At 44.4% G+C, this 23,767-nt stretch overlaps 3 protein-coding genes across 4 annotated transcripts; 1 reads left to right on the top strand and 2 right to left on the bottom strand.

Moving 5' to 3' along the window:
* Nucleotides 1–760: 760 nt before the first annotated feature.
* AKIP1 (A kinase (PRKA) interacting protein 1) lies at nt 761–8,079 on the top strand. Of its 2 annotated transcripts, XM_012725085.1 has the most exons (6): nt 761–849; nt 1,075–1,305; nt 1,647–1,727; nt 4,869–4,973; nt 5,772–5,843; nt 7,649–8,079. In XM_012725085.1, exons 2-6 carry the CDS (start codon nt 1,081–1,083, stop codon nt 7,790–7,792), a joined length of 627 nt encoding a protein of 208 aa, XP_012580539.1. In that variant the 5' UTR covers nt 761–849; nt 1,075–1,080; the 3' UTR covers nt 7,793–8,079. The 2 variants fall into 2 exon arrangements, with proteins under 2 accessions (XP_012580539.1, XP_004683122.2); XM_004683065.2 differs by lacking the exon at nt 761–849 and having other exon boundaries at nt 881–1,305.
* Nucleotides 8,080–8,963: 884 nt separating this feature from the next.
* LOC101629764 (chromosome unknown open reading frame, human C11orf16) lies at nt 8,964–15,123 on the bottom strand. The gene is made up of 5 exons (XM_012725274.1): nt 14,957–15,123; nt 13,617–13,770; nt 11,057–11,300; nt 9,826–10,482; nt 8,964–9,193 (listed from the first exon to the last, which is right to left on the bottom strand). Exons 1-5 carry the CDS (start codon nt 15,121–15,123, stop codon nt 8,997–8,999), a joined length of 1,419 nt encoding a protein of 472 aa, XP_012580728.1. The 3' UTR covers nt 8,964–8,996.
* Nucleotides 15,124–17,761: 2,638 nt separating this feature from the next.
* Nucleotides 17,762–18,433, bottom strand: ASCL3 (achaete-scute family bHLH transcription factor 3). The gene has a single exon (XM_012725272.1). It carries the CDS (start codon nt 18,425–18,427, stop codon nt 17,882–17,884), a length of 546 nt encoding a protein of 181 aa, XP_012580726.1. The 5' UTR covers nt 18,428–18,433; the 3' UTR covers nt 17,762–17,881.
* Between the last annotated feature and the right edge of the window lie 5,334 nt (nt 18,434–23,767).

The raw sequence follows: 23,767 nt of genomic DNA, 5'->3' as shown, positions 1-23,767 counted from the left end.
CAGCAGTCCCTTCTGAGCATCAATGCAGTGCCGCACGCAGAGCTTTGCAGTGGAGTCACTGACCGGCGGTAAAGCCTTAAGCTATTAACATTGCTATCAGAAAGAAGCAGAGTGGACTATTTAAGCACACGCGACCAGTCTTGAAAGGTAGGCTAACTCCCGCAGCGACGGCTCCCAGGGGCGAGGTGGGGAGGCAGCTGTGCGCGGATTATGAGGGGCCCACACGTAACTTGGCTGCCTCTCAGCCCGTGGCCAGGAACACCCGCCTTCCAACAGAGGCCGTACTCCCTACTTACAGCTCACCATACGCCCTACAGCCTCTGGCCAGGTAAAGTCACCTGTTCGGTCTATCACCAAATCTCTTCAAACGAAAAGTTTTAGAGCAGCTCTACCCCAAAATACAGATCAGCCTGAAAGAGGCTTATGGACGCTCTCGTCTTATTCCCCGCCTCTCTCCCCCACCGTCCTAATTTCTTAGCCCTACAGAGACCGCAGCTCTGGACTTTAACTTTGCCTCCTCAGGCGCAGTAGACGTCGTGTGAAGGTTGGCCTCAGGCCGCGAGACTTCTTACAGCGCGGGTTGCCGGTCTCCGCTGCGAGCCCCGCCCACCTCAGGGCCCGCCCCTCTCAGGCCCCGGCGCTCGGCTGTTAACCAAGAAACTCGCGCGCAGAGGCAGAAGCGCGGACGTAGGGGGCGTGTCCCAACCAGACCCCGCCCCATAATGCCCCCGCCCCCCAGGCCTACCCTATCGCCAACAGCCTGCTGCGCGGGTGTGGAGTGCTCCAGGCCCACCTCCTCTCCCGCTTCCGAGGCGACACTGAGCGCATGCGCCTTGAGAAGCCGGGCGGGTGAGGGGCTAGGAGAGAAGGGGGGGGGGAGTCGAAAACGGAAGTAGGGGTCGTGGCGCACCAAATCATGGGGCTCCTGCGTCGGAGTCCGCTGGAGAGCGCGCTGGAGACGGACCCGGGGGGCGGCGGTCGCTGGGGCGGTTTTGGTCTGGGTTCCGACCCGGAATGGGAGCTGGTCTGGGCTGCGGGCGAGCCGCTGGTGTGGGTGTGTCTGTGCCCGCGCAGGGAGCCATGGAGAACTATTTGGCAATAGCGGCGCTGAACGGAATGGACCGGCGTTCCCTGCAGCGCTCGGCCAGGCTGGGTCAAGAAGTACTGGAGCGGGCCAAGAGGAGAGCGGTGGACTGGCGTTCGCTGGAGCTGCCCGTGGGCGGCGTGGGTGCCTTTTCCGGGGGGAGACCTTCCTACGAAGAAAGACGTCCCGCAACTTATCCCCAGCACCTTTTTCCAGGAGAGGTGAGGACCCTTGTGCTTGGGGACCAGCCCATTCATCCCCTCCGCAGAGGCCCGTTAGGTTAGGGTCGAGCACGCACCGTACAGTCTGAGGGATCTGGTCTTTGGGAGAAGCTGTAAAGTGACAGGACAGTGAAAGGAAAAGTCCTTTGAAGAATCTTGACATTTGACAGATTCCAATCTGGTAGCTTTAGGATCTCGCTAGTGCTGGGTCTTGGTTACTTTTTTTTTAAAAAAAAAATTGTTAACAGGTACAGAGATAGCTAGCAAAACTGTTTTCTGGTGAAATGATATGTCTGTATATTTTAGAGCGCTCACCTGTGACTTGCCGTTTGTTCAAACAGAGAGAAGAAAGATACCCAACTCTCAGTGCTTCCTTCAGAATAATGGCTGAATTCATGGACTATACCTCAAGTCAGTGTGGGGTAAGTTGATGTAAACTAAAGCCATGCCCTTGCTCTGCCTGCTGATGGATCAGAAAGTGGATCTTTCTGGAATTTAAGGAGAATCTGAAGATTGCTTTATCCCACCCTACCTCCTGGGCAAGTTTTTTTTTTTTTTGCTCTTAGTAATTTATCAGGTTTAATATTGAATTTACTGAGCCCAATTTTGAAACACAAAGATGTGATATAACATGGCCACATAGCAACTTACTAATATTCATTTTCAAATAATTTTATAAATACATTTTTACATTATTTCTCATTTTGTCCATTTTTTCATCTCTGTTGTAATCCCCATGGACTTCCCACCACCACTTCACCCATGTGCCATCACCATAGTCTCATGTGCTCTTCCCACCCCAGTTTTTTGATCTTGTTCCTTCCTCTCTCCTCCTCCATAGAATGTCTGTGGTTTATATATGTTAGTTGATGTTCTTTTTTACTTTATTACAATTACTCTTTCTATATATTTATATATTTTTTCCTGATCCCTTGCACTCCTACTATGAGTGAAACCATCTGGTATTTTTCTTTTTTCTTTCTGGCTTATTTCACTAAACATGATCCTTTCCAGTTCTATTCACGTTGCCACAAATGGCATGAATTTATCTTTTTGATTGCTAAGTAATATTCCATTGTATACATGTACCATTTCTTCTTGATCCAGTCATCTTTCTGGGGCATTTGAGTGCAACCACATCTTCCCTATTGTAAATAGGGCAGCAATTAACATAGGGGTGCATGTGTCCTTTTGAATTGTTGTTTTTGTGTCCTTTGGGTATGATACCTAGGCTTGGGATTGCTAGGTTATATGGAAGCTCCATTTTTAGCAGTTTGAGAAACCGTCACACATCCTTCCCTAGTGATTGCACCTCCTGGGCAAGTTGTAATCAGTAAAAAATTTAAACCAGGTGATAAATCCAAGTTAGAATTCATTCAACAAATCTTTATTGAATGTCTAACTCTGTAGGTACTATTAACTATACAGCTGTGAACAAGCCAGAAAGGGATTTTGCCTTTACCATTTTTTCAGTCTACTGGGAAAAATAGGAGTTTTCCTTAAAATTTTATTTTATTTTTTTTCTCCTTTCTTCACTAAAATTTATTTTCCTTAAAATTTTAAAGGAACTAAAGTTAAAAAAAAAACAAGAGGGTTTACTTTAAACTGGAACTAAACTTCTGTTTTCACATCCTAATGAAAATGACAGTACATTATAAATTGTTTCAAGCCCCTGGCAACACAGTTTTTAAGTCTGTACCAAGGGTCCATGTCTCTTGCTGGCAACAAAAGTGGTTAAGTGAAACAGAAGCAGCACCCTCATTGGAGGTAGTGTGGCTTACTGGCAGGAGCAGCTTCCTGGGAAACAGACCCAGATTCTGTCACTTACTAAGTTAGTCTTACCTGACAGTTCAGCCTCTCTTAGCCTTATCTTCCCCGTTAGAAAATGAACACTTCCAAATTCTTTTCCAGCCTTTACAGTACTGGTTCCTGTTGAGAGATGAGACACTAGAAAGTTGTCATCATCTGTAGCATGAGAGACAAGTGAAAGTTTCACTGAAATGGGTGCACCGAAGTTCTAAAAGACCCTCTTCTTATAGCCAAAACCATACACGAAAGTCATCTCTAAGTACTTTGAGAGAATGTGAAGGCAGGCCAGCCAATATTCAAGGAAATCAGCTGCATGGAAGACTGGTCTCTTCCAACCTTAACATTTTGTTATTCCCATAAGGGGGCTGCTCTACAAAGAAGAAAGAAAATACCTTGTTCTGTCCCTCTTTGCAAGTGTACATGTTAAAGTCTACATCTTTATAAAATCCTAACACCAAGAACAGCATTCCAACCAATGAGATAAGGTTCACATTGTTTTTATGTTCTTATTCTGTTAAATGGTTTTAGAAAAATCCATAACTTAAACACTTTGGTCCGTGGTTCAGTAAAAGGAATAATATTTGTTTTTGGTTTGAGGCTTAGCAAATTGGTATTCTTCATTTTGGTTTTCAGTTCATGCTTCAATTCATGTCTCTTTCTGGAATGGAGATTTACAAACCCCCATGGCTTTTTTCAAGATAGAAATAAGAGCAGTATTCTGAGTTTGCTTTCACAGTTTTGCAGCAGCTTCTAAAATAGATTATTAGATCCATGACCTGAGACATTTCCCATCCTCTTACTCTTTTGCTCACATGCCTTGGATATCTCTCTACACATGTTCAAAACCAGCAGATTGTGATGGCCTCAAATTAGTCATAATCAGGGCACGTCTGCACGTCTAAGGTTAACTTCTAGGGGGAGGATAAACGCAAACAAGAAAAATGCACCTGTTTCCTGGGCCTTTGTATTATTCTTCTTAAATTAGAGACCTTATACTCCTCCTAGTAGTGTGCTGCATAGCTTTAGGTGCTCCGTTACCTTTCATATTGAATTTTTTTTTAAAAAATTATTTATTTATGCTTATAGAACTGGGGTTCAGGCCAGAGGGATGGTAGGTAAAAGGATTCACCAGAGACAGAGTGGGGAGCAGAACAGGCAGATTGACAAAGTACACTGCTAAGGGGAGCAGCGGGTGGGTCAGGAGAGGTCTGCCATGCCATGTAGGTCAGCTTCGTGCCTGGGGATTGAATTCGTGCTGCAGTGGCTGCGGAGAGCTTCATGATGCAATGCTTTAACCTGTTGTGCTACGAGGGAGAGCCCGCCTATTGAATTTTTTAATCTCAGTGAGGTGCACCCCTTTCTTCCCATGTCCTGACTGACTTAAGACAGTAAACATGGACCTATTTATTAGAACTTGTCAGAGAAGAGATGAAAGGGCATATGTATTTGGCATTGAGGCTGAGATGTGAATATTTTTTAGCTTAGCAGAGACTGGTCCTTCCCAGCTTCGGTTGGCCAGAATTCTTGCCCTACAGAGGCAGCAGATGGCAGCAGAGGAATGCCAGATGCAGTTTCCTTCACTACAGCTGTGTTTCATAGGCTCTGATTTGTTATATGACTTCAGAGGGTTGTCAACAGGGCAAGTAATTTCTTTTGCTGTCTGCTCTCCCTCCTTAATGTACTTGACCCACATAACAGTTTTTTGAAAATTTGATCAGATTTGGTTATCAACATCTTTCACATTTCTTCTCTAGAAATATTATTCATCTGTGCCAGAGGAAGGAGGGGCAACTCACGTCTCACGTTATCACAGAAGGAAGTCAGAGCTGCACTGGTGCCCTGACGTAGGGAATGATCAGGTGTGTACCCTCATCTGTCCTGTCCCCTCAGCCTCCCAAGAATAGGGACAGGGACCCTATGTTCAGGAGGCCCTGGTGGATTTGTACCATGGGATGCCTGCCTACCTCACTGTTATGGTGCTCTCAATAGAATTGTGTCAACTCTCAGCCTCCAGAACTCACAGCAGTGAACGTGACACTAGAATTTGTTCAAAATATAAGATCAGTGTCACTGTATCACTGTAGGATCTTTGTTGAACCTGTCCTGGGCCATGGGATTCTTAGATTGGCTTAAAAAAAAAAAAAAAAAAAGAACTTTAAATGTGCTCTTCTACTTCTAGGGTAGAAAAGAATCATAAACTTTAAGGTAATGATAACTATAATGTCTTCAGTAATTAGAAATACAGAAGTACAAGGAAGTTTTCGCTTAACAAAAATACTTTTCCTAAAGATATTTACAGACCTCTTACTACAAATTTACCTGGTTTACCACATGACATTCTGGGGATGCCAAAGATTCTGCTTATTGAGACCTTGTAATTGACTAGGAAATCTAGCTCAGAGAACTCCTTCTAGGCCTCTCAGCAGATAGCAAAGGTAGGATCCATCAGGTCTGTCTGAGGCCAAAACCCATGTAAGGATAAAATGTGATCATGGTAAACCTCTGACTAAAAATACCTGACAGAATTCACTGAGAACCACAATACTTAGACAGCATAGAAAAAAAACCTGACAGAACAATTACTAGTTCCTAATAATGTAGAAGAATGTCTCTTTACAAAGTGTGGCCACTAATACTGTTTCTAATTGTCTCTTCAGAGAAAAGACACATCCCTTGGAGTTGGAAGCAACTATCAAATATCAGAGTATGCTCTGGAGGCATCCAAGCCTGTGAGTACTGAGCTTGTAGTGAAGGGCCCTTCACCGTCATTGTAGTTCTATGAACCGGTTGACCGGTTATTATCAGGCTGTTGGTATTGGATCTGTAGTCATGTTAGTTGAGATGTTCTTACCCTTTGGGAAGAGTGTAACCAACATTTTGGTTCAGTGTAAAATTATGTTTTCTTGGTATCCTTCTTTCAGTTGAAGCCTCAGGGATATTCTTTGTGCCTGAACTCATAGTTGTGGTTGGAAAGAATGTTAGGAATTCATATCTCAGTTCCTCCAGCTCAGCTGGGCTGGCACTGTGTCCTACCGGAATTCCACCATCTGTTCAAGCAGCAGGAGGGGCCTGACCCTTTTGCTTACAAAGTGAAAACCATTGCTGAAATTCTTAAACATACACATTTGGTTAGATCAGGTTCCAAAACATTTGAAGGGATCTGTCCCCATATTTTGCAAATGTTTCTCTGTTAAACATAGCAATGGGTTTTTAATTTTTAGGATACTTGACTCATGAACCTAGTGAATCTTTTGAGACTTGGAAGGGCTGGAATTCTGAAGGACAAGATCTATGTAGTCTGTTGCTACGATGAGTTTTGTGTGTATATACTGTGCTACTTACTACCCCCAATCAGGATATACTAGTTAGTGGCAACTAGGAACATTCGCTTCTAGTACAAATGTAAGTTAAACTTATATGTCTCCTGTTTGCTGGATTTTGATAATGCTAATTTCCTGATGTTCACAACACTGGAATCACAACACTGTCTCGTCACCAGTGTCTCCTTTTCTGCAGACACAGGAAGCATCCCTGGCTTTCTGCAATCTGGATACAGCTTTACTTTCTCTAATTTTTCAGTAATTGGGCACAAAGTATATAACATAATGAAGCTTTGGGCAAAAATGGCTTCAAACCTGTCCGTATGTAGTATGTAGGTGTATTATCATTTATTCCTCCTGAAGCAATTTACTGGCCACTAGTTTGTTTCCTTCTTCTTGGGTGTGAGGGTAGAAGTGACTCTCCCGCCTGTGGCTCCTCGGGCGCTTGTAGTAGTGGTGGTATCTCTGCTGTGGGATGGGAGCTTTACCTCTTTCAGACTCTTCGGGCTTGTGACTTTGCCCTACTGGCACTTACCAGGAGCCCTCTGCACACACTACCACATCCTACACCCCAGCCATTCTTCCTTGGCAAGTGGTTTGCGTGCAGCTCAGCTCTAAACGTACGTCTTTGCATTAACTTCCGCTTCCAGTGTTTTTGCCCTGGAGGAAAACTAATCCTCCAGCTGCCTGACTACATGACAAAATGGAGTGTCTTCCTAGTATCTCAGCTTTAGGAGAAATGTTATATTTTCTTAATAATGAACTTAAAAAAGCATAATTAAAAAAGAATCAGTCTCATTATTCCACAGCATAATTATTCCTCTTTATTCCTGTTCCTGTCTACTTTTGATCCACAAAATAGTGGACATTAGCCTTTCCTTCTCATTCTAATCTTTTACTCTAGTGTTCATGACCTCCCCTTCCCCATCTTCTATGGCACTTGAACAGTTACAAATGCCTTTTCATATGCATGCTTTGAGAGTTTTCTGTAGCACTCTTAGAAATGAGCAAACAAGCATAAGGAGACGCTGAGACTTACCTAAAATAACAGTCCTGTTATGTGACCAAGTGGGGCCTTGAAAGCAGACTCTCCATCTCTCACCTTAGTGCTTTGCTCCGTTACACCCCTGGCACGCACAGATGGCCTGGTGGAGGTGCCCTGGGGCCACTGAGATATCTCTCTCTGAGCTGCTTATATTTGCTTTTCTTCTCAGGCTGAGCCTATCTCCAAGGACCTCTACATAGAAGTATATCCGGGTACCTACTCGGTCACTGTGAGCGGAAAGGACTTAACCAAGAAGACTCACGTGGTAGCAGTTGATTCGGGACAGAGTGTGGACTTGGTCTTCCCAGTGTGATGTTGACATCACAGTGGTTGCATCACTTTTTTTAAGTAGCAAGAAGAATAAAGCCACCATATGATTCTATTGTTAACTTACACATTCATCCTGCTTTTAGTGCTGATTGTTGTCAGCCAGCCTTCCTGGGAACTGGAGCTAGTCTCCTTCAGTGCCTATTTTAACCTGAAAGGATAGCAGTCCCCTACCCTCCAGTAATTATGTAATTATTTAATAATGCTGTCTGATCAGTTTTTGCTGCTTGTTTCCCAAATAAAGGTTAATTATTGATAATAAAAGGAGAGACTTGAAAATGAAGAGAATTCCTTTTTATTGGTATTAAGAGTGAAACAAAATGCCATTCATGTACTACAGTAGACTGTGAAAAGGAGGCAGAAAGTCTGTAGACCCATTTGCCCAGCAGACCAGCCACACCCTGTAACTTCGGAGGAAGAGGGACCTATCAGCAGATCTCACCAGGCCCAGGGCAGGGAGTCCTGGGTGCTGCCACAGTCTGTACCCTCATGACAGGGTCTTCCTGCCTTCATTTTTGAGGAAATTTTAATGGGGTAAAGATACTGCTGCTTATTGACTATCAGACCTGGGCTAACTCTACCTCCTGCAGTTGAAGGCCTCCTCAGTCACCTTGTAACTCCCCTTCAGGTATTTACCATCACACTTTAACTTCCTATGAGAGAAAAACAAGAGTTGTAGGCTGGCTGTAATTTTAAGGGATGAAAAGGCGCTGAGTTAAAGTCACTGACGTGTCCTGAAGTTCCTTAAGCCCCACACCAACAGTATTGCTGCATCTCTGCTTAGTTGCCCTGCAGCTGGTCTTGTTTTGAACATCTCTTTCCTCAGGAAAAATGCAACATTTTATACAGTGAACTTGAAGTTTCAGTGGAGCAACATTAGCATTCCTAGTGAAGAACAGACTTCCATGGACAGAGGGCCTAGGAAAGTGAATCCCTGCCTTGCGCCATAGCACAGAGGTTCGTTTAAACAGGGAGCCTTATACCCCAAGAGGGTTAGGATGAATTTGGGGTTATTTGAGCCTTCTGAAAATTGCAGAATTGTGGGAAGCAACATTTTTCTAGGAAGAGGAACCATGGATTCTTACCAGTTTCAAAATGGATGTGACCCCAAGTTGTCAGAACTGTAGCCATGCCCCTAAGAAGCCCGTTCCCAGACATCCTGCTTTCCTTAGATCCTCAGGGGTTTTAGTCTAAGGGGAGTTGGGGCCCCTCTGACGTGTGGCTGTGCCTTGACTCAGTGCTGGGTGCGCCGCTTCCTGGGGCAGCGTCTGTAGTGGCTGCATGTTGGTTCCTTCCAGCACCAGCTCCTGGGTGCTCCCCACCACTGCAGTCTGTGCTCGCTGTTTGTTGTCCTTCTCTTCTTTCCAGACGTTGCAAAATCTTGTTCCTAAACCCAAAATTCAATGAGTTGGGCTCCCTATGCTACCGTTTTGATGGGATTAGACTTGACTTCTAAGTACTAGAGGAAGACCACTGAGTTTCTCAATTTTATCTGTAAACTCCTGGTACCATTCTGTTTCTAAAGAGAAATAGTTTATCATTCCTGGCCATTATGCTGCTGGGACAGGGTGGGAGGGTGAGACATCCTTTCCAAAACAGCTAGTCAAGAAAGCAAATTAACCAATTGCCACCAGTGGAAGAAGCTTGTAAATCACACTGACTACAAAGAAGATAGTAAGATGAAGGAAAAACAAGTGTTGAGAGCTTGAAAGCAACAAAACAAAAATAATAGATGTGACTTCCTGAGGAATAAGACAATAAACTAAAAAAGGAGGAGTACTATAAGAGAAATCCATCCACAGATGGAGTTCTGTCTCGGTCATGAGCAAGGGCAGAGAGCCAACAGTCAGGCTCCGGGTGGTCAGGTCAGGTTAGGATCCAACAGTAAACCACTACCTGTGACTGAAAGGACAAAGGTGGAGAGGCTGAGGGACCCACACAAGAGGGTTCTTAAGAGGCGGGGTCTAAGCCTGACAGCGCAGCATCATCCTTGAGGGCCCTGCTTGGCGGGAGGTTTACCTGGCTTCCCTGGCTGTGGCTCGGGCCCACTTCTCTTCCAGTACCTCCACACGGGCTGACAAAGGCCTCCCTGTCTCGGAGACGTCTCAGGCAGGATGGGGTCTGTGTTGACTGTGCTGTTCACCCTCAGTCTCTGGGGGAGTCCCATCACCAGATCATTCTCCAAATTCTCTTCTTCAGAAGAGGAGGAGGAGGAGGAGGAGGAAGAAACAGTCATGGGAGCTCGCACTGCTACTTCTTCATTCTTCGGACCCTCTAACGGCAAAAGCTGGCCTGTGGGCTTCAGCTCCTCTTCTGGATGTTCTCGGACTGTGACCCCTGAGGTCCTGGTTAGCGGCCACCAGGTGGGTCCAGCCAAAGGGTAGGGGTAGCAGCAGAGGCAGCTCCCACACAGCAGCTGGCAGCAGGCATGGGGTTGGCAGGGAGGACACAAGAACGAAGCGCCCAGAGGAAACCCACTAGTGACACATCCAGCGATGGGCCCCAGCAGAGAGCAACAAGGGGCCCAGAGGAGGGGCCCCAGGCGCTCCCTAGTGAAAGGCAGGTATAGCCTCTCCACGGCCTTCTTCCAGACAGCTGGGGGTACCCACCGGACCCCACCTACAGGCACTGTAGCGGTCTTGCCATTCCAGAAGTGAACAGTAATTTCTTCTTCTGCTGCATCACAGAAAAGGGCAACATTTTGTAACAAATGCCTCACCTCCGAGTCCTAAAGCCACAGCCTCAGCCTCAGCCGAGCCCCTGCCTCCCAGGGCACCCTCCCCTGGAGAGCCTGCCCAGAACAGTCCCCCAGGCTGCGTCCTGCAGCTGCTTCCGGCTCAGTTTCCTTGTCAAAAGCAAAATGCCTCTTGGGGTGGAAGGTGAGGGAGTTGAGGACAGGGGTGAGGGCGACAGAGGGAGGGAGAAGCCTCCTCAAGCCAGTGTCTGAAGTACAACAGTGTTGATGACTGGCCAGGACAACTTGATGGAGGACAGGTCACGAGTACTGGTGTGACCCCAGGCTAACCCCTACGCGTCAGCTAACCAACACAGACTGTGGTTTTAGACTATTTGCTCTGGTGAAAACTAGTAATCCTAAATATATGATTTGCATATCTGTTGCCACCCCTAGGATTAAGCTGCTAGTGAGGGGTAAGGATGGTTTTAATGCCTCCAAGGTCCCTAAACTGTTTCTTCTTTCTCCTCCTGATCTCCAGTCGGCTCCTTCCAAGGACTGAGTGGTAAGAACAGCTTCCCTTACCTCTCTGGGGGTCTCTCCCCTTCAAGCCCAAGAGCACAGTGCCAGGGCCATATCGCTGTTGTTCTGATTCCCAGGATGCCAGCACCTTGTCCCCAGGCTGGAGTGAGGATTCCATGGGTGGTGAGAACTGAATGACATCATCTTCTAAGACCACACCTTGTCGCTGGGCTGGCAGATTTGGGCCTGTGAAAAGGGGAACCTCAAATTCCACCAGCAGGGCCCCCTGCCTCTCCAGCTGTGGGAGAGAAAAGACACAGGACAAGACCTGACATTAAGAAGTACAACAGGGGGCCCCATGGTTCCCCACGACAGCCCAGAATCAGGCCCAAAGTCTTCTTTACAAGTGTTGAGGGAATCCAGAGAGGGATGGGCACTCAGAGCTGGTTATAGCAGGGACAAGCAGGCTGTGGGATGGATGCTTGAGACCTCTTCTTGCCAAAGGCAACTCTTGTTTATCACTCTCTGTCTTTCCCTTCCATTCTCTTCCTTTGTTTTCTGCTGTCTATAGTTTTGGCTGCAATTCCCAGGAGAAGCCTGGGTCCTCTGTCCTTCCCTAGTGTACCCCTCCTCCTCCTCCCTGTGCTCCCAAGTGTTGTTTCTGTGTCCAAGACAGCCAGGGTCCATCCTCAGGCCTACACCAGCTGGGCATGGCCCTTAGGGTTAGGGCAGCCCTGAGCTCTGCCACTGCAGGAAGGGTTGGCTAAATGAACAGCATCAAAGCAAGCCCTGGAGAATTAGTTAAGCTCTTGAAAAGTTAACAGCTGTTTTGAGTACTCAGTGTGATTTTAAAGAGAAAGTCTGGTTACAAATGACTTTTATCAAATCACTACACAGAACTTATACTAGAGCCAAACTCTGCTCATGTTTTATTTGAATTCATAGCTTAGGTATGTGAAAATGACAAAATGACTATATTAGAAATTCTATAATTCATATTTCACACTAGTCTTTCCCAACATGGATTCACACTCTCAAAGTCTGACTGAAGAGAAAAGTCCCAGAGAATCAAGCAGCCACTAGGCTCAGGCCCTGTGTGTGGGGACGATGTCTCTGGTGTCCCCATGCATAGGAGTACATACAGGCAGATATGATATGTTCCTCTTTCCCTCAGGCTGGAGCCCATAACTCAACACAATTAACCTTCACAAACAAAATACGTTCACTGTACATTTTCTTCACAGTTGTATATTGACTGTCTCCCCCTTCACCTCCCCTCAATTCACATGTTGAAGTCTGAAACCTAGTACCTCAGAATGTCACCTCATCAGGGAGTAGGGTCATTGCAGATAGAGTTCCTGTAACTGGGTGGTCCCTAGGAAAAGGGGAAGTTCCAGGTTCCCTGTTCCACCCAGAGGTAGGGTGGAACTGAGAAGAGAAAAAGAAAGAGAAGGAATCTGAGGAGGATGGAAATAAGACAGAGAGCCAGAAGGAGACCTGAGGAAGCCACATAGAGCAACAAGCATGTGATGAAGAATCCGTGCTTGTTTCTTGGCCCTGGACTGGTTAAAACAGATGTGGGTGAGACTTCCCGGGGATAGATTGACTATGGCAGTGTTTATGTTCATTTTGATTTTGCTCTTTTCCTCCCAGACTTGTCTGGCCATTTCTGATCCTTTTCTGTGGGTCTCAGCCAGAAGGTGCGTTAGCCTTACGGTGGGCTTTCAGGCCTTGCTTTGGGCCAATCCCTTTTGGGGACTTTTACCCACGAGGGGATGTGTACCTTCAGGTGTTTGATTTAGAAATTACATTCTTTGTCTTCTGTGTTGTATACTCACTGTATTAAAGTTCCTTTTCATTAAAGTCTTTTATGTTTTGTCTTTATGCGGCAGATGGCAGAACCTATTTAGAGCAGGCAGGTTTGGACGTTCAGAGGTGCCCCGCTCCCTGCCCGGTAACATTTCCACGAGGCCATACTGAATACGGCTGAGATGTGTGGGTCCCTAACCCAGCAGCAGTGGCGCTGTTTCCAGATGCTCCCTCCAAAGGCCAGGCAAGGGAGGGAGCAAGAAACCTCCTCCTGTCATTGTCTGAAGGACAACACTGCTGACGACCAGTGGGACAACTTGAGGGAGGACAGGTCAGCAAGCTTGGGAAGTCTTTACCCAAATACTGCAGCATGGCCACAACCCTGATCATGTCCTTAAAAGAGGGGAACTTGAATATAGATGCTCACAAAGGGAAAATTCTCTGTGAGGATGAGGCAACGATCAGGCTGGTGCTCTTCTCAGCCAGTGAATACCAAAGGTTGCCAGCAAACCACCAGAAGCTAGGAAGGGCACACAGAACAGGTTATCCCTCACAGACTTCAACAGCTGGAGCTGCAGTCCCCACAACTGAGACAACACATTTTTTTGTTGTTGTTTAAACCACTCAGTGATGTTACACAGCCCGAGCAAACCACTACACTCACTGTACACTACACTTTCACTTTTGCACCCTGCGAGCTCTTGTCTAAAAAATGCTTGCCCAAGAAACTGAACTGCTAGACCACAGAGCTGAAGCACATCCAGACAGGTGTGGGCTGGGGCTATGTGGGGAACTGGGGACTCACCTCTGGAGCAGACTTTATCTGAGCCCGGTAGTAAAGGCCATCTGCCTCCCTTCTTGCCAGGACCCATGTGCCCGCAGCATTGCCTGCTCTTCCCAGCCAGCTGGGACCCTGCCATGCCGGGTCAGCAATGTGGAAACATGGGTGGTAAGTGTACCTGGGGAAGAACAAATGCAATTAAAGACCAGGCCCCAGAACACCAAGAATCAAAGCCAGGCCCCTCAAATACCAAGAATCCAATTTCAGTTTATTGGCACCACAGCGTGTGTATGATATCCAGGGTATGTGGAGCCAACCCCAAGTGAAGAGTGGTGATCTATGGCTTCCAGTAAGACAAGGGAAACTGTCAGAGGGACGGAAGGAGAAGACACTGCAGGGAACCCTCACTTGAAAACTGGAAATTCTTTCAAGGTCATCATGATGGCATTGATAGAGCCAAGCTTTTTGACACTGCAGCTGAGACTAGCTAGCAGACCACGAAAGTGCACAAGGAGGGTCAATCCTAAGGTGGTATGTGGGATTCCAGGATGAGGCATGGAGGCTTGGACGGTAATGCCAAAGGAGTTTAACCGTAAGGAGGTTTGGCACTGTGGAGCAGGGAGCAGGAAGTTTTCAAGTAGGGGAGTAGGGGAAGCACAGGGCAGCTGACTAAACGTCTGTGGGACAAACCAGGGAATTCTAGTTCTAGGAGGATTTGTGGGCAGGGCCATGCCAGGGGGTTGAATCAGGTTTTGGATTTCTGCAGAAACTGCTTCCTGTGTGGGCAAACCTGAGCACAGGGGTGCTTGACTCTGGTTTTAAATGACCTGGTCCTCATTGGTGAGTCGAGAGGCTAATTGCAAGCCCCTAGCTGGGCAGACTGAACCGAACAGCACAGACACAAAGCCCTAGAACCCCACAAGGCATGTGTGCTTATAGGATGGGTTTCCTTTCCCCTTTTGTTGTCATACTCTAGGCAGCAGACTGAAGCTATCCAGAAAAGTCAGGCTAACTGAGAAAACTTGAGCATACAGAGAATTTCCATAGCTTTGGTTGTAGAAACCCTCATTTCTCAGGTGGTACCAGGGAAAGTCTCATAGCTGATGGTGAAATTATTACTGGTGATGCCTGCCTGTTGTCACACCCAGCTCTGGCATTTGCCACTCTGCTAAGGTGGGACAAAAACCAGGTCCAGGCTTGAGTTCAGTTCAGGTTAGAATAATATAATAACCCAAGCAAGTAACCCCCTCAGCCTTCCCAGGAAGCAAGTTTTCTCCCTCATAGTACACCATCTCATCTGCAAGAACAGAGGAGAAAAGAAGGTGCGTCCCACTTCCTCCAGAGGAGCAGAAACCAATACCTACCTGGTGAAGGGGTTGTGGCTGGTGAGCCAGGGCACTTGGAGGCCGAAAGGGCAGGTGAAGGAGAGGTCCCAGGGAGCAGCAGCGCCCGTCCAGGCAGGGACCTTCATGGTTGTGGCCACACTGCAGTATTTGGGTAACGGCTTCCCGGGCTCTGCGGACGACTCCATGGCCTTCAGAGAGACGCCTGAAAACAAGCGCCACCCGTACCTGGGCTGCGGCCCACAGCCCAGCAAGGGCACCTGGCCAGGGCCGGGCTCAGCTCCAGGGTTACACACCGCTCTGGGGACAGTTAGTGCCCCAGAATGTGACTGCGTTGGCAATTAGTTTACCCTGTTCACCCCACTGTCTTCCATAGATACTCAGGGTATCCTCTGAGTCACCTGCTTAGGGAACCACAAGTCAGGAAATAGAGATCAAAAGAGCTGTGACTTTTAGAGAGGCCTGGCTTTCAATTCCCTGTTGCCTGCTGGCTATGTGCTCACGTCTCTGCACTTCACTTACCGCTCAGGAGATACTAGGTGGAAAGCACCTGGCACAGAAGTAGCTTACTCTGTTAGGTTTTTCCTCCTTCCTCCTCCCCAGTAAGATCATATTTCCTTTGACAAATCCTGATGGCAGACTGATACCTACCCCAAGCCACAGACTCCCTTCCTAATCCAGTTACCCAATAGACTACCTCTGGCCCCAGGCCTAGCTGAGACCCCAGGACCATGCCCGTCCAGACCTGTCCAGAGGTGACCAGAGTCCTGTTAGAGTCTGTTCCTGCCCAAGTCTGCAGGCCTGATCTCAAAGGGACTTACTCATAGTCCCAAACTCCTGCCTCCTCTGCAGCCTCAACCCCTTCTGACAGTTGGAGCTCTGGGCCTCAGCCTAACTGACTCCTGGTTGCCAGGCAGGTTGCCAGGCAGGTTGCCCTGGATTCTAGCCAGTAGGAATGCTGTGGGCCAAGTGAGTGTATTGAGCATGTGCAGAGGGGACCTTTGGGTGGGGCTGGGGGGGCAGGGATTCTTCCCCATCTTTTGCTTTGAAGGGACTGGGAGGAAGTATTGGGGAGAAAGGGTCCTAACAAACTTTGGGGGACACTGAGATATTATACAGAAAGACAAGAGGATAAACCTAAAGAAAACAATTTCTTGGTGATAGTACTGAGCCCTGCCTGCAGGCAGCCCTACAGCTAGGAGCTCAGTTACATAACCAATATATTTCACCTTATTGATAATACTTTTGGGTGGGATTTTCTGTAACTTACAACCTAAATCTGAGGACTGTCCTTGGGAAGTGCAGCTTTGTAGTCTGGAATGACTACATACCTAAAGGCCATGTTAAGGGTTGCCCAAAGTTAAAGCACAAGAAAGACCAACCAAGTCCCTGGCAGTAAGAGAACAATTCTGGAATAAAATAGGTGGGATTTCAATGAAGGGGTAAACAGGACACTATCTCAATGTCCATAGGAAGCATGAGCTAAGAGGGAAGAATGCATTTGCAAGACTGATTTTCTTTTGAGGTGGGAGGTGGGATATAATGGGAAAATCAGGGTGTGGCTATTTCAGTAGGGTTGAGATTAACGGGAATTTAGAAAACCAAGCAGATACATGTGAACAACGCAGTGAAAAGGAAGTGTCAAGGGGCTTAAACAGTAAAGTTGTGTGAAGTGTTTTTAGAAAGAGCAAGTAGCCTGAGGATGGAGCCAGTTAAGAACAGAGTCCAGAGGCCAGGGAGGAGACTGTTAACAGTGACCCAGACACAGCTAACAGGACTGGACTAGGAAAATAACCCCAAATGCCTATTGACACCTTCCTAATCCGAAGTAGCTCCTGAATGCTAGGAATTTAAAGGACTATATTCCTTCAATAACTTAAGATCCACTGAAGAGGAGAATTATAGGAAGGATACTAACTTAGAGGCTAGGAACTTCAAGAAAATGTGTTTTAAAAACAATGGAAGAAGTAATGTCTGGGGTAGGAAGACTTCACAGGGAGGTGAGTGTGGCTGTGTATAGGAAATCCTGGCTGGGTTTACTGACAGATGAAACTTGGAAATTAAGCCAGAAGAAAGAGCTAGAGACATTATGCAGACAGGTGGACTGCAAGATATGGGTTGTGGATGTGCTTTCCAGGAGTGAGTATAAGCCTGGCAGAGCTTAGTGACTATAAGCTCTGCATTTTCCAGCCTAAAGAGTCCAGGGAATGGCGGTCAGAATGAGGTCAAGATGACCACAATTATAAAAATAAGAAGGATAGTCATGAATACTCATTATGTGTCAGATATGTTAATACTCATGATAAACAAATCAGGTGGTGGCTCTTATTCCTAATCTCCTGCAGAAGAACCAATCCACCTGCAGCTGAGGCAGGTGGATTCCACAGCCTGCCCCTCTTGCTCCCTGCTCTAAGCTGCCTGAGGCAGTCTCTGCTAGGGGGAACAAGATGACTATGAAATAATTTCAAATGCCAACAGACTTTGTTATTACTTTTGCTTTAGCCCTGGGACACTTTCTCTCATGACTTGGATAAGGTCCAGATTTCTTGTCAACCCCTGAAAATAAAACCCACAAAACTTTGACAAATCAAGGAATTCATGGTGCTTGCTTAGCATGAAGCACCTGTAAATTGCATGACAACATTAAAGAGTCGTTAGTTATTCTCACTGCTTTTGTGAGGCTGGCCAAATGTGTGAGAAGGGCAAATTGAGAGCTACAGAGAATCCTAAGGATTCCTACTCCCCTCAAGAAATCACAAAGTTTGAGAAGCATCTTCTCAATCTACATAAGACAGCATTTAATACATGTGAAACCCTGGCAAGAAATATTCGACAGAAGTTAACCTTTGAATTATAACCTTGCTCACACAGAGTGACATTAAAGAAAAGCTTTTTCATGGTGCTCTGAGAGATCCCACTATTTGTTTCTCTTTGAAAACACGTGAATCAAATGATTCTAAAAATGGGGTCAGGATGGCGGTTGGTGGTCGCCATTGTGGAGGAAACTTTCCCAGGACTGTTCTTGGCCTCAACCTCCTCAGGGTACAGGAGAGACTGCAGGTAATTAATGTACTTGATTGCAGCTCTGAGGGTTTCCACTTTGCTGAGTCGTTTCTCCAAATATTCCTCTGGCAGATGATGTCGGAGCTGGGCATAGCCTTCATTGACACATTTCACCCGCTGCCTTTCCCGCTCATTCCTTTTCCGGATAAAGGCAGGCCCATAGGAGTAATCGCACCTTCTGTAATTTGGATAAGACATTGGGAAGGAGAAGGGGCAGGGTTCACCATAATTTTCCATGATCAGGGAATCACTAGAAAAAGGCAGCAATGGCAGATCTTCAGAGTAAGGGGATGGCACTGGGGCCTCAGGATACAGGTGGAAAGTGACCATGGGGTCCAGATAGAAGGACCTGGTCAGTGGCAAGTGGGCAGAATCAGAGAAGACAGGCACTTTGTCTGGCAGATTAGAGTAGCTTCTGTTGTCCATCATTTTCTCGTTAGCCTGAAAACATAACCAAGTTAATGAATTTGATGGATCAAAAGAGAGCAGATATTACCAATTTTCTCAGACATCAGTGTTTTAAAAACTTTTCTGCTTTGATGAATAGTTTCTTGAGCTCATTCTGTAAATAAAGACAGTTCCACTATTCTATGAGTAGTAGGAGAGATAATTTTTGATGGTACACAAATCCAGCATCAATTATTATGGAATCTCCTTGAGAAAAGGCATGTGCCTTTCATTGTTCTTTGGTCCTGGTGATGACAGACACACTTCTAGTCTAGGGAGCGTGTCTTCTATACTACTAGAATGCTTCCAAGTCTCTCAGATGGAAGTCCTCATGAGCAGTAGTATGTAGCTAAGATAATAACAAAATAAAATATAGAATCTAAAAGAAATCGAAGTTTCTTTAAATAAGTCTACATGAGGAAAAATTGTGAATTGATTTAAAGAAAAATAATAAAGAATAGTACAGGTAGAACACTGATATAATGAAGATCATAAATTCTATACAAATACTTTAGTTTGGGAAACACCAACACAGCAGAATATTCAAATACACATTGCATAAATTATGAACTAGTGATCAAGCAACTTCACAAGCAACATCTTCTTAAATAGTGCTTGCTGTGCCAGAGGCAAAATTGAAAACAAAAATAAGAAAGGAATAAAAATTCACTGTATTATTTTAAGTGAGAAACTTTCTTATTACATTTAAAAAGCTTTTTTTTTTTTTTCATGGAATATAAGGATAAAGACCCCAAGAGGTCCCATTCCAACACATTCCCTCTTTCTGATAAGGTCTGCATCTAAAAAAAAAAAAAACCATTTTTTTGTTTTGTTTTGTTTTGCTCTTGACTGTAATAATGGAGTCACAACAGACTTTACAAGGACATTACACTTAGCCAGCTAGTGGGGAGCAGCATGGTGCTGTGGAAAAAAGCCTTTTCCCCTTGAGTCATACATTCAAGTTCCAATCTTGGCTTTGCCCCTTCTTACCTGTGTGTCCTTAAGCAAGCTTCTCAAACCCTCTGAGTGCCAGCTCTTTTCTAAGTCAGTATTATTAACTATTCTGCAGCAGCTTGGTTGTGAGGATTAAATGAAAAAATAATGTAACAGGCATTCGTTCCTTTCCTCTTTCCTTCCTTAATAGATGAATATGTGAGCAGTGTCACTTTCTCAACTGCACTTTGTAGAAAACCTGCTTTCTATTTTCCTTAACAATGGAAAATAAAAAAACTGAGCTTCCAAAGTTCATTTGTTTGTTGAGAGAGGAGCATATCTAAAAAAAGAAAAGGAAAAGCAACATGAAATCTAACTGTGGACCTCCAGAAAAGAAGGAAATATGACTTCCTTTTTCACCAAAAAGAAGAAGAAAAAAGCCTGAATGTTTACCAACAAGATTAGGTGAAACTGGCACTTGCTTTTCCAGCTGAGGAAAAATTCAGTAGGCTGCACTATGGGAGCAGCTTCTAAGCACCAGAATTCAAATACCAAAATAACCATGTTACAATCTTGTGAAGAAGGCTGACCTACCTCACATGGTTACTAAAGACAAATGACTATGGAAACAGAACGGGCAGTAGTGGATAGGAGTTAGGGGATAACTCATGGAACAGGCCGGGAATGGAGTAAATGCCAGGAAAAATTCTTCCTAATAAAACTGTTGGGTTGGGGGAATGAGATAAATGTGGTTAAGTCCGATTAAAAATCAAAACAGAGGAACAAGAAGTGAAAGATTCCAAATTATTGACCTCATGGCCTAAAATAATTATCATAAAATAAAAATCTCTGGAAGATTATAAACCAGCCAAAATTCTGTCAGATAGAAAAGGTTGCTGAGAGAAAAAAGTTAGGAAATTCCCAGAGATGAGACATGTATAGAAGAAGTGTAGAGTCTCATAACTACATTTCTACAACATCAGGGACTTATTTCTGCCCATAGCTGAAACAGAGAGGCAACAGGTTCCACCCAAAATAAATAACTAAAGCAGATAGCATCCAAGTTAATTACACACAACTGTTCCTTTTGGTATGTTTTATCCTGACAGATTATTTTAATAATATCTTAAACCTTGACCCAGATGAAACCCGAGTAATACACTTTATATGCCAAAGGTAGTTAAAATTTTCTGGTTTTAAAAAGACTACATACTTCTTGGAAAAAAGAGCCTGGTGTCTCTGGAGACAGACCAATGAGCATTTCCAATAAGTTCACCAATCAATGTAATAGCATTGATATGGGATTGTGTTTTATTCAAAGAAGAAATTTAACCACAGCAGAGTGATAGAATGAAAAATGCAGTAATGAACAGAATCAAGATAGGCAGTCTAGCAGAGGCTGAACAAGTCTATAGAAATTGGGTCCAAGCTTTTTTAAAAAAGCTGCACACACTTAGTCCTGGGGCTCCATGGTTCCAGAAACATGCACAGCTAATGAATGCATCCATCTTGGAAAAGTCTCCAGTTTCTGTCTTAGAACATGTCTGGGAAACAAATAATGAGGTTTTAACATTAAAGTCCAAAGAGATTCTGGATGCTCTGCTGAGCATGAAAGCTTCAACTTTCAGAAATATTAAAAAATATCTACAATGTAAAAAACAAAAAGCTACAACTGCATGTGTTACTGAACTATGAAATGTCAGTCTGAAAGAAGCCCTAAAAATCCTAACTGATGTCTCATAGGTTGTGTCTTGGCTAGGTTAGCAGAGCTAGAAGCAGAGCAGACTCCAGATCTGTCCCCTAAATTCCAAACACAAATCCTCTGCACTCCAAATGTCTTACTCCCAAGCAAAAATCTCATTCTTTCTTTATAAGGACATACTTGATAGTTCAACAAATTCATCATTCGACAACATGCCTAGGTATTTTCTTAAAAACCATGTCATTCTGTCCCGTGGCTCACTCTGGAGAAGTCTCTTACCTGTCTTTTGTTGACAAGATGCTGTATTTTGGGCTGAGTCAGACTTAACCTGATTTATAGGTGGTCATTTAGTGACAATATGCAAAGTAGCTTACAGTTAAACAGAACTGCATGGTTCTGGTCTGGTTGTTTTTTTCTTACCTAGTAGGTAGGTATGACAACACATAACAATACTACATAGAAAGGCTTGCTTACAAAATGGGATGCTTGTAGCAAATTTTCTTGTAGAAAAAATGCTCCCCATTCATCTGTATTTTATGATTTTATGTAAAAATTATTTATGAAAAATCTATAAGTAATAATCTTATAATATACAAATATTAGTCAATATTCTTTAAAATAGCTATTAGGGTCAGGATCAAGGTCAATGTAAAAACACATTTTTAAAAACCCCACCCAGGGGCCCTCCCTGGTGGCGCAGTGGGTTAAAGCACAGCACTGAGAATCTAAAGCCGCTTCCGCATGAGTTCGATTCCTGCCTGCCCAGGAGGTGACCACATGGCGTGGCAGACCTCTCCTGACCCGCCCGTTGCTCCCCCCAGCAGTGTACCTCATCGATCTGCCTGTTCTGGTCCCCACTCTGTCTCTGGTGAAGCCTCTCGCCGCCCCTGAGCCTCTGGCCTGCACCCCAGTTCTGTATGCACAAATAAATAAATCTTTAAAAAAAAAACCCTACCTGTTAAAAATCCTTTTTTCTTCTAAACAGATTTTTTAAGAGCAATTTTAGATACACAGCCAAATTGCACAGAAATCACATACCATATGACCTCCACCCCTATCCATATGCATCCTCCCCCAAAACCTCTCCCCCGAGGGAAAAATTTTTACTATAGATGAAACAATATTGACACATCTCAAATCACTCAAAATCCAGATAATGTTAAGGCTCACTTGGTTTATAATGACATTGCCATTATAACAAAATACAGAATGGTTTCCTTGCTCTAAAAAACCACTGTGCACCACCTGTTCATCATTTCTCCCCCGGTATCTGATTACCACTTATCCTTTCATTGTTTCCATAGTTTTGCCTTTTCCAGAATATTGTATGCAGTATATAATCTTTATAGATTGTCTTCTCTCATTTAGTAACACCCATTTAAATTTCTTCTACATCTTTTGATAGCTCTAATTCACTCATCTTTTGAAGGACATCTTGGTTGCTTCCAAGTCTGGGCAATTATAAAGCTGCTATAAATATTGATGTGCAGTGTTTTTGTGTGGGTGTAAGATTTCAGTTCATTTAGGCAAAGACCAAGTAGTGACAGTACTGAATCATATAGTAAGTGTTATGTTTAGTTTTATAAGAAATGGCCAAACTAGTTTCCCGCGTGGCTGCACCATTTTGCATTTCCAACGCAATGAATGAGAGCTCCCATTGCTCCATTATCCGTGGCACATTCGCTACTGTGTTCCGGACTTGGCTGTTGTACTAGGTGTGCAGTGGTATCTTCCTGTTTTAATTTGCATTTCCCTGATGACATATAATGCCCAACATGGTGTCATATTCTTATTTGCCATCTGTGTTATCTTCTTTGTTGAGGTCTCTGTTCAGCAATTTGGCCCATTTTTAATCAAGTTGCTTGTCATATTTGTTGAGTTTTAAAGCATCCCTTATATAATTTGTGATAATCGTACTTTATCAGATGTCTTTTGCAAATATTTTCTCCTACTCTGTGGCTTGCCTTATTTTGTTGACAGTGTCTCTCAGAGTGCATAGGTTTCTTTTTTTAAATCAAGTCCAACTTAATTATTTATTTCATGGTTTATGCTTTTGGTATTTTATCTAAAACATCATTGCCAAACCAAAGTTTCCCTAGATTTTCTCCTGCATCTTATGCGAGTTTGATAGTTTGTTTTTTTTTTTTTCAGATTTAAAGTATATGATCCATTTTGACATTAATCTGTGCACACTGTTAGGGCTGTGTCTAACTTCATTGTTACCCCATGTAAATTTCCAGTTGTTCCAGCACCATCTATTCAAGAGACTATCTTTTCTCCATTGTGTTGCCTCTGTTCCACTGTTAAAAACCAGATGACCATCTTTGTTTGGGTCTATATATGGGCTCTCTTTTCTGCTATATTGATCTATTTTCCAATATTTTGCTAATACTACTACATTGACATACATAATTATTGTAGCTTTATAATAAATCTTGAGGTGAGATAAGGTCAGACGTGTTTTTCTCCATTAATATGATGTCAGCTTTTCTGGGTCTTTTGCCCTTTGAGTCAGTTTGTTGATTTCTTCCATTTTGTAGTTTTCCTCATATTTACACTTATTTCATTGGGGGGGGTTTGCTTGTTTTTAATTTCATTTATTCATTACTGGAAATTAGGAAAGGAATTAACTTTTGTTATGTTTTTATCACACAACTTCGCTATAATCGCCCACTCCAGAATTTCCC

Source organism: Condylura cristata, unplaced genomic scaffold (assembly GCF_000260355.1).
Source record: "Condylura cristata isolate star-nosed mole 26May11 unplaced genomic scaffold, ConCri1.0 scaffold00015, whole genome shotgun sequence".
Classification (NCBI taxonomy): domain Eukaryota; kingdom Metazoa; phylum Chordata; class Mammalia; order Eulipotyphla; family Talpidae; genus Condylura; species Condylura cristata.
The sequence above is the reverse complement of the archived record's forward strand: the minus strand, read 5'-3'. Positions and strand labels throughout refer to the sequence as shown.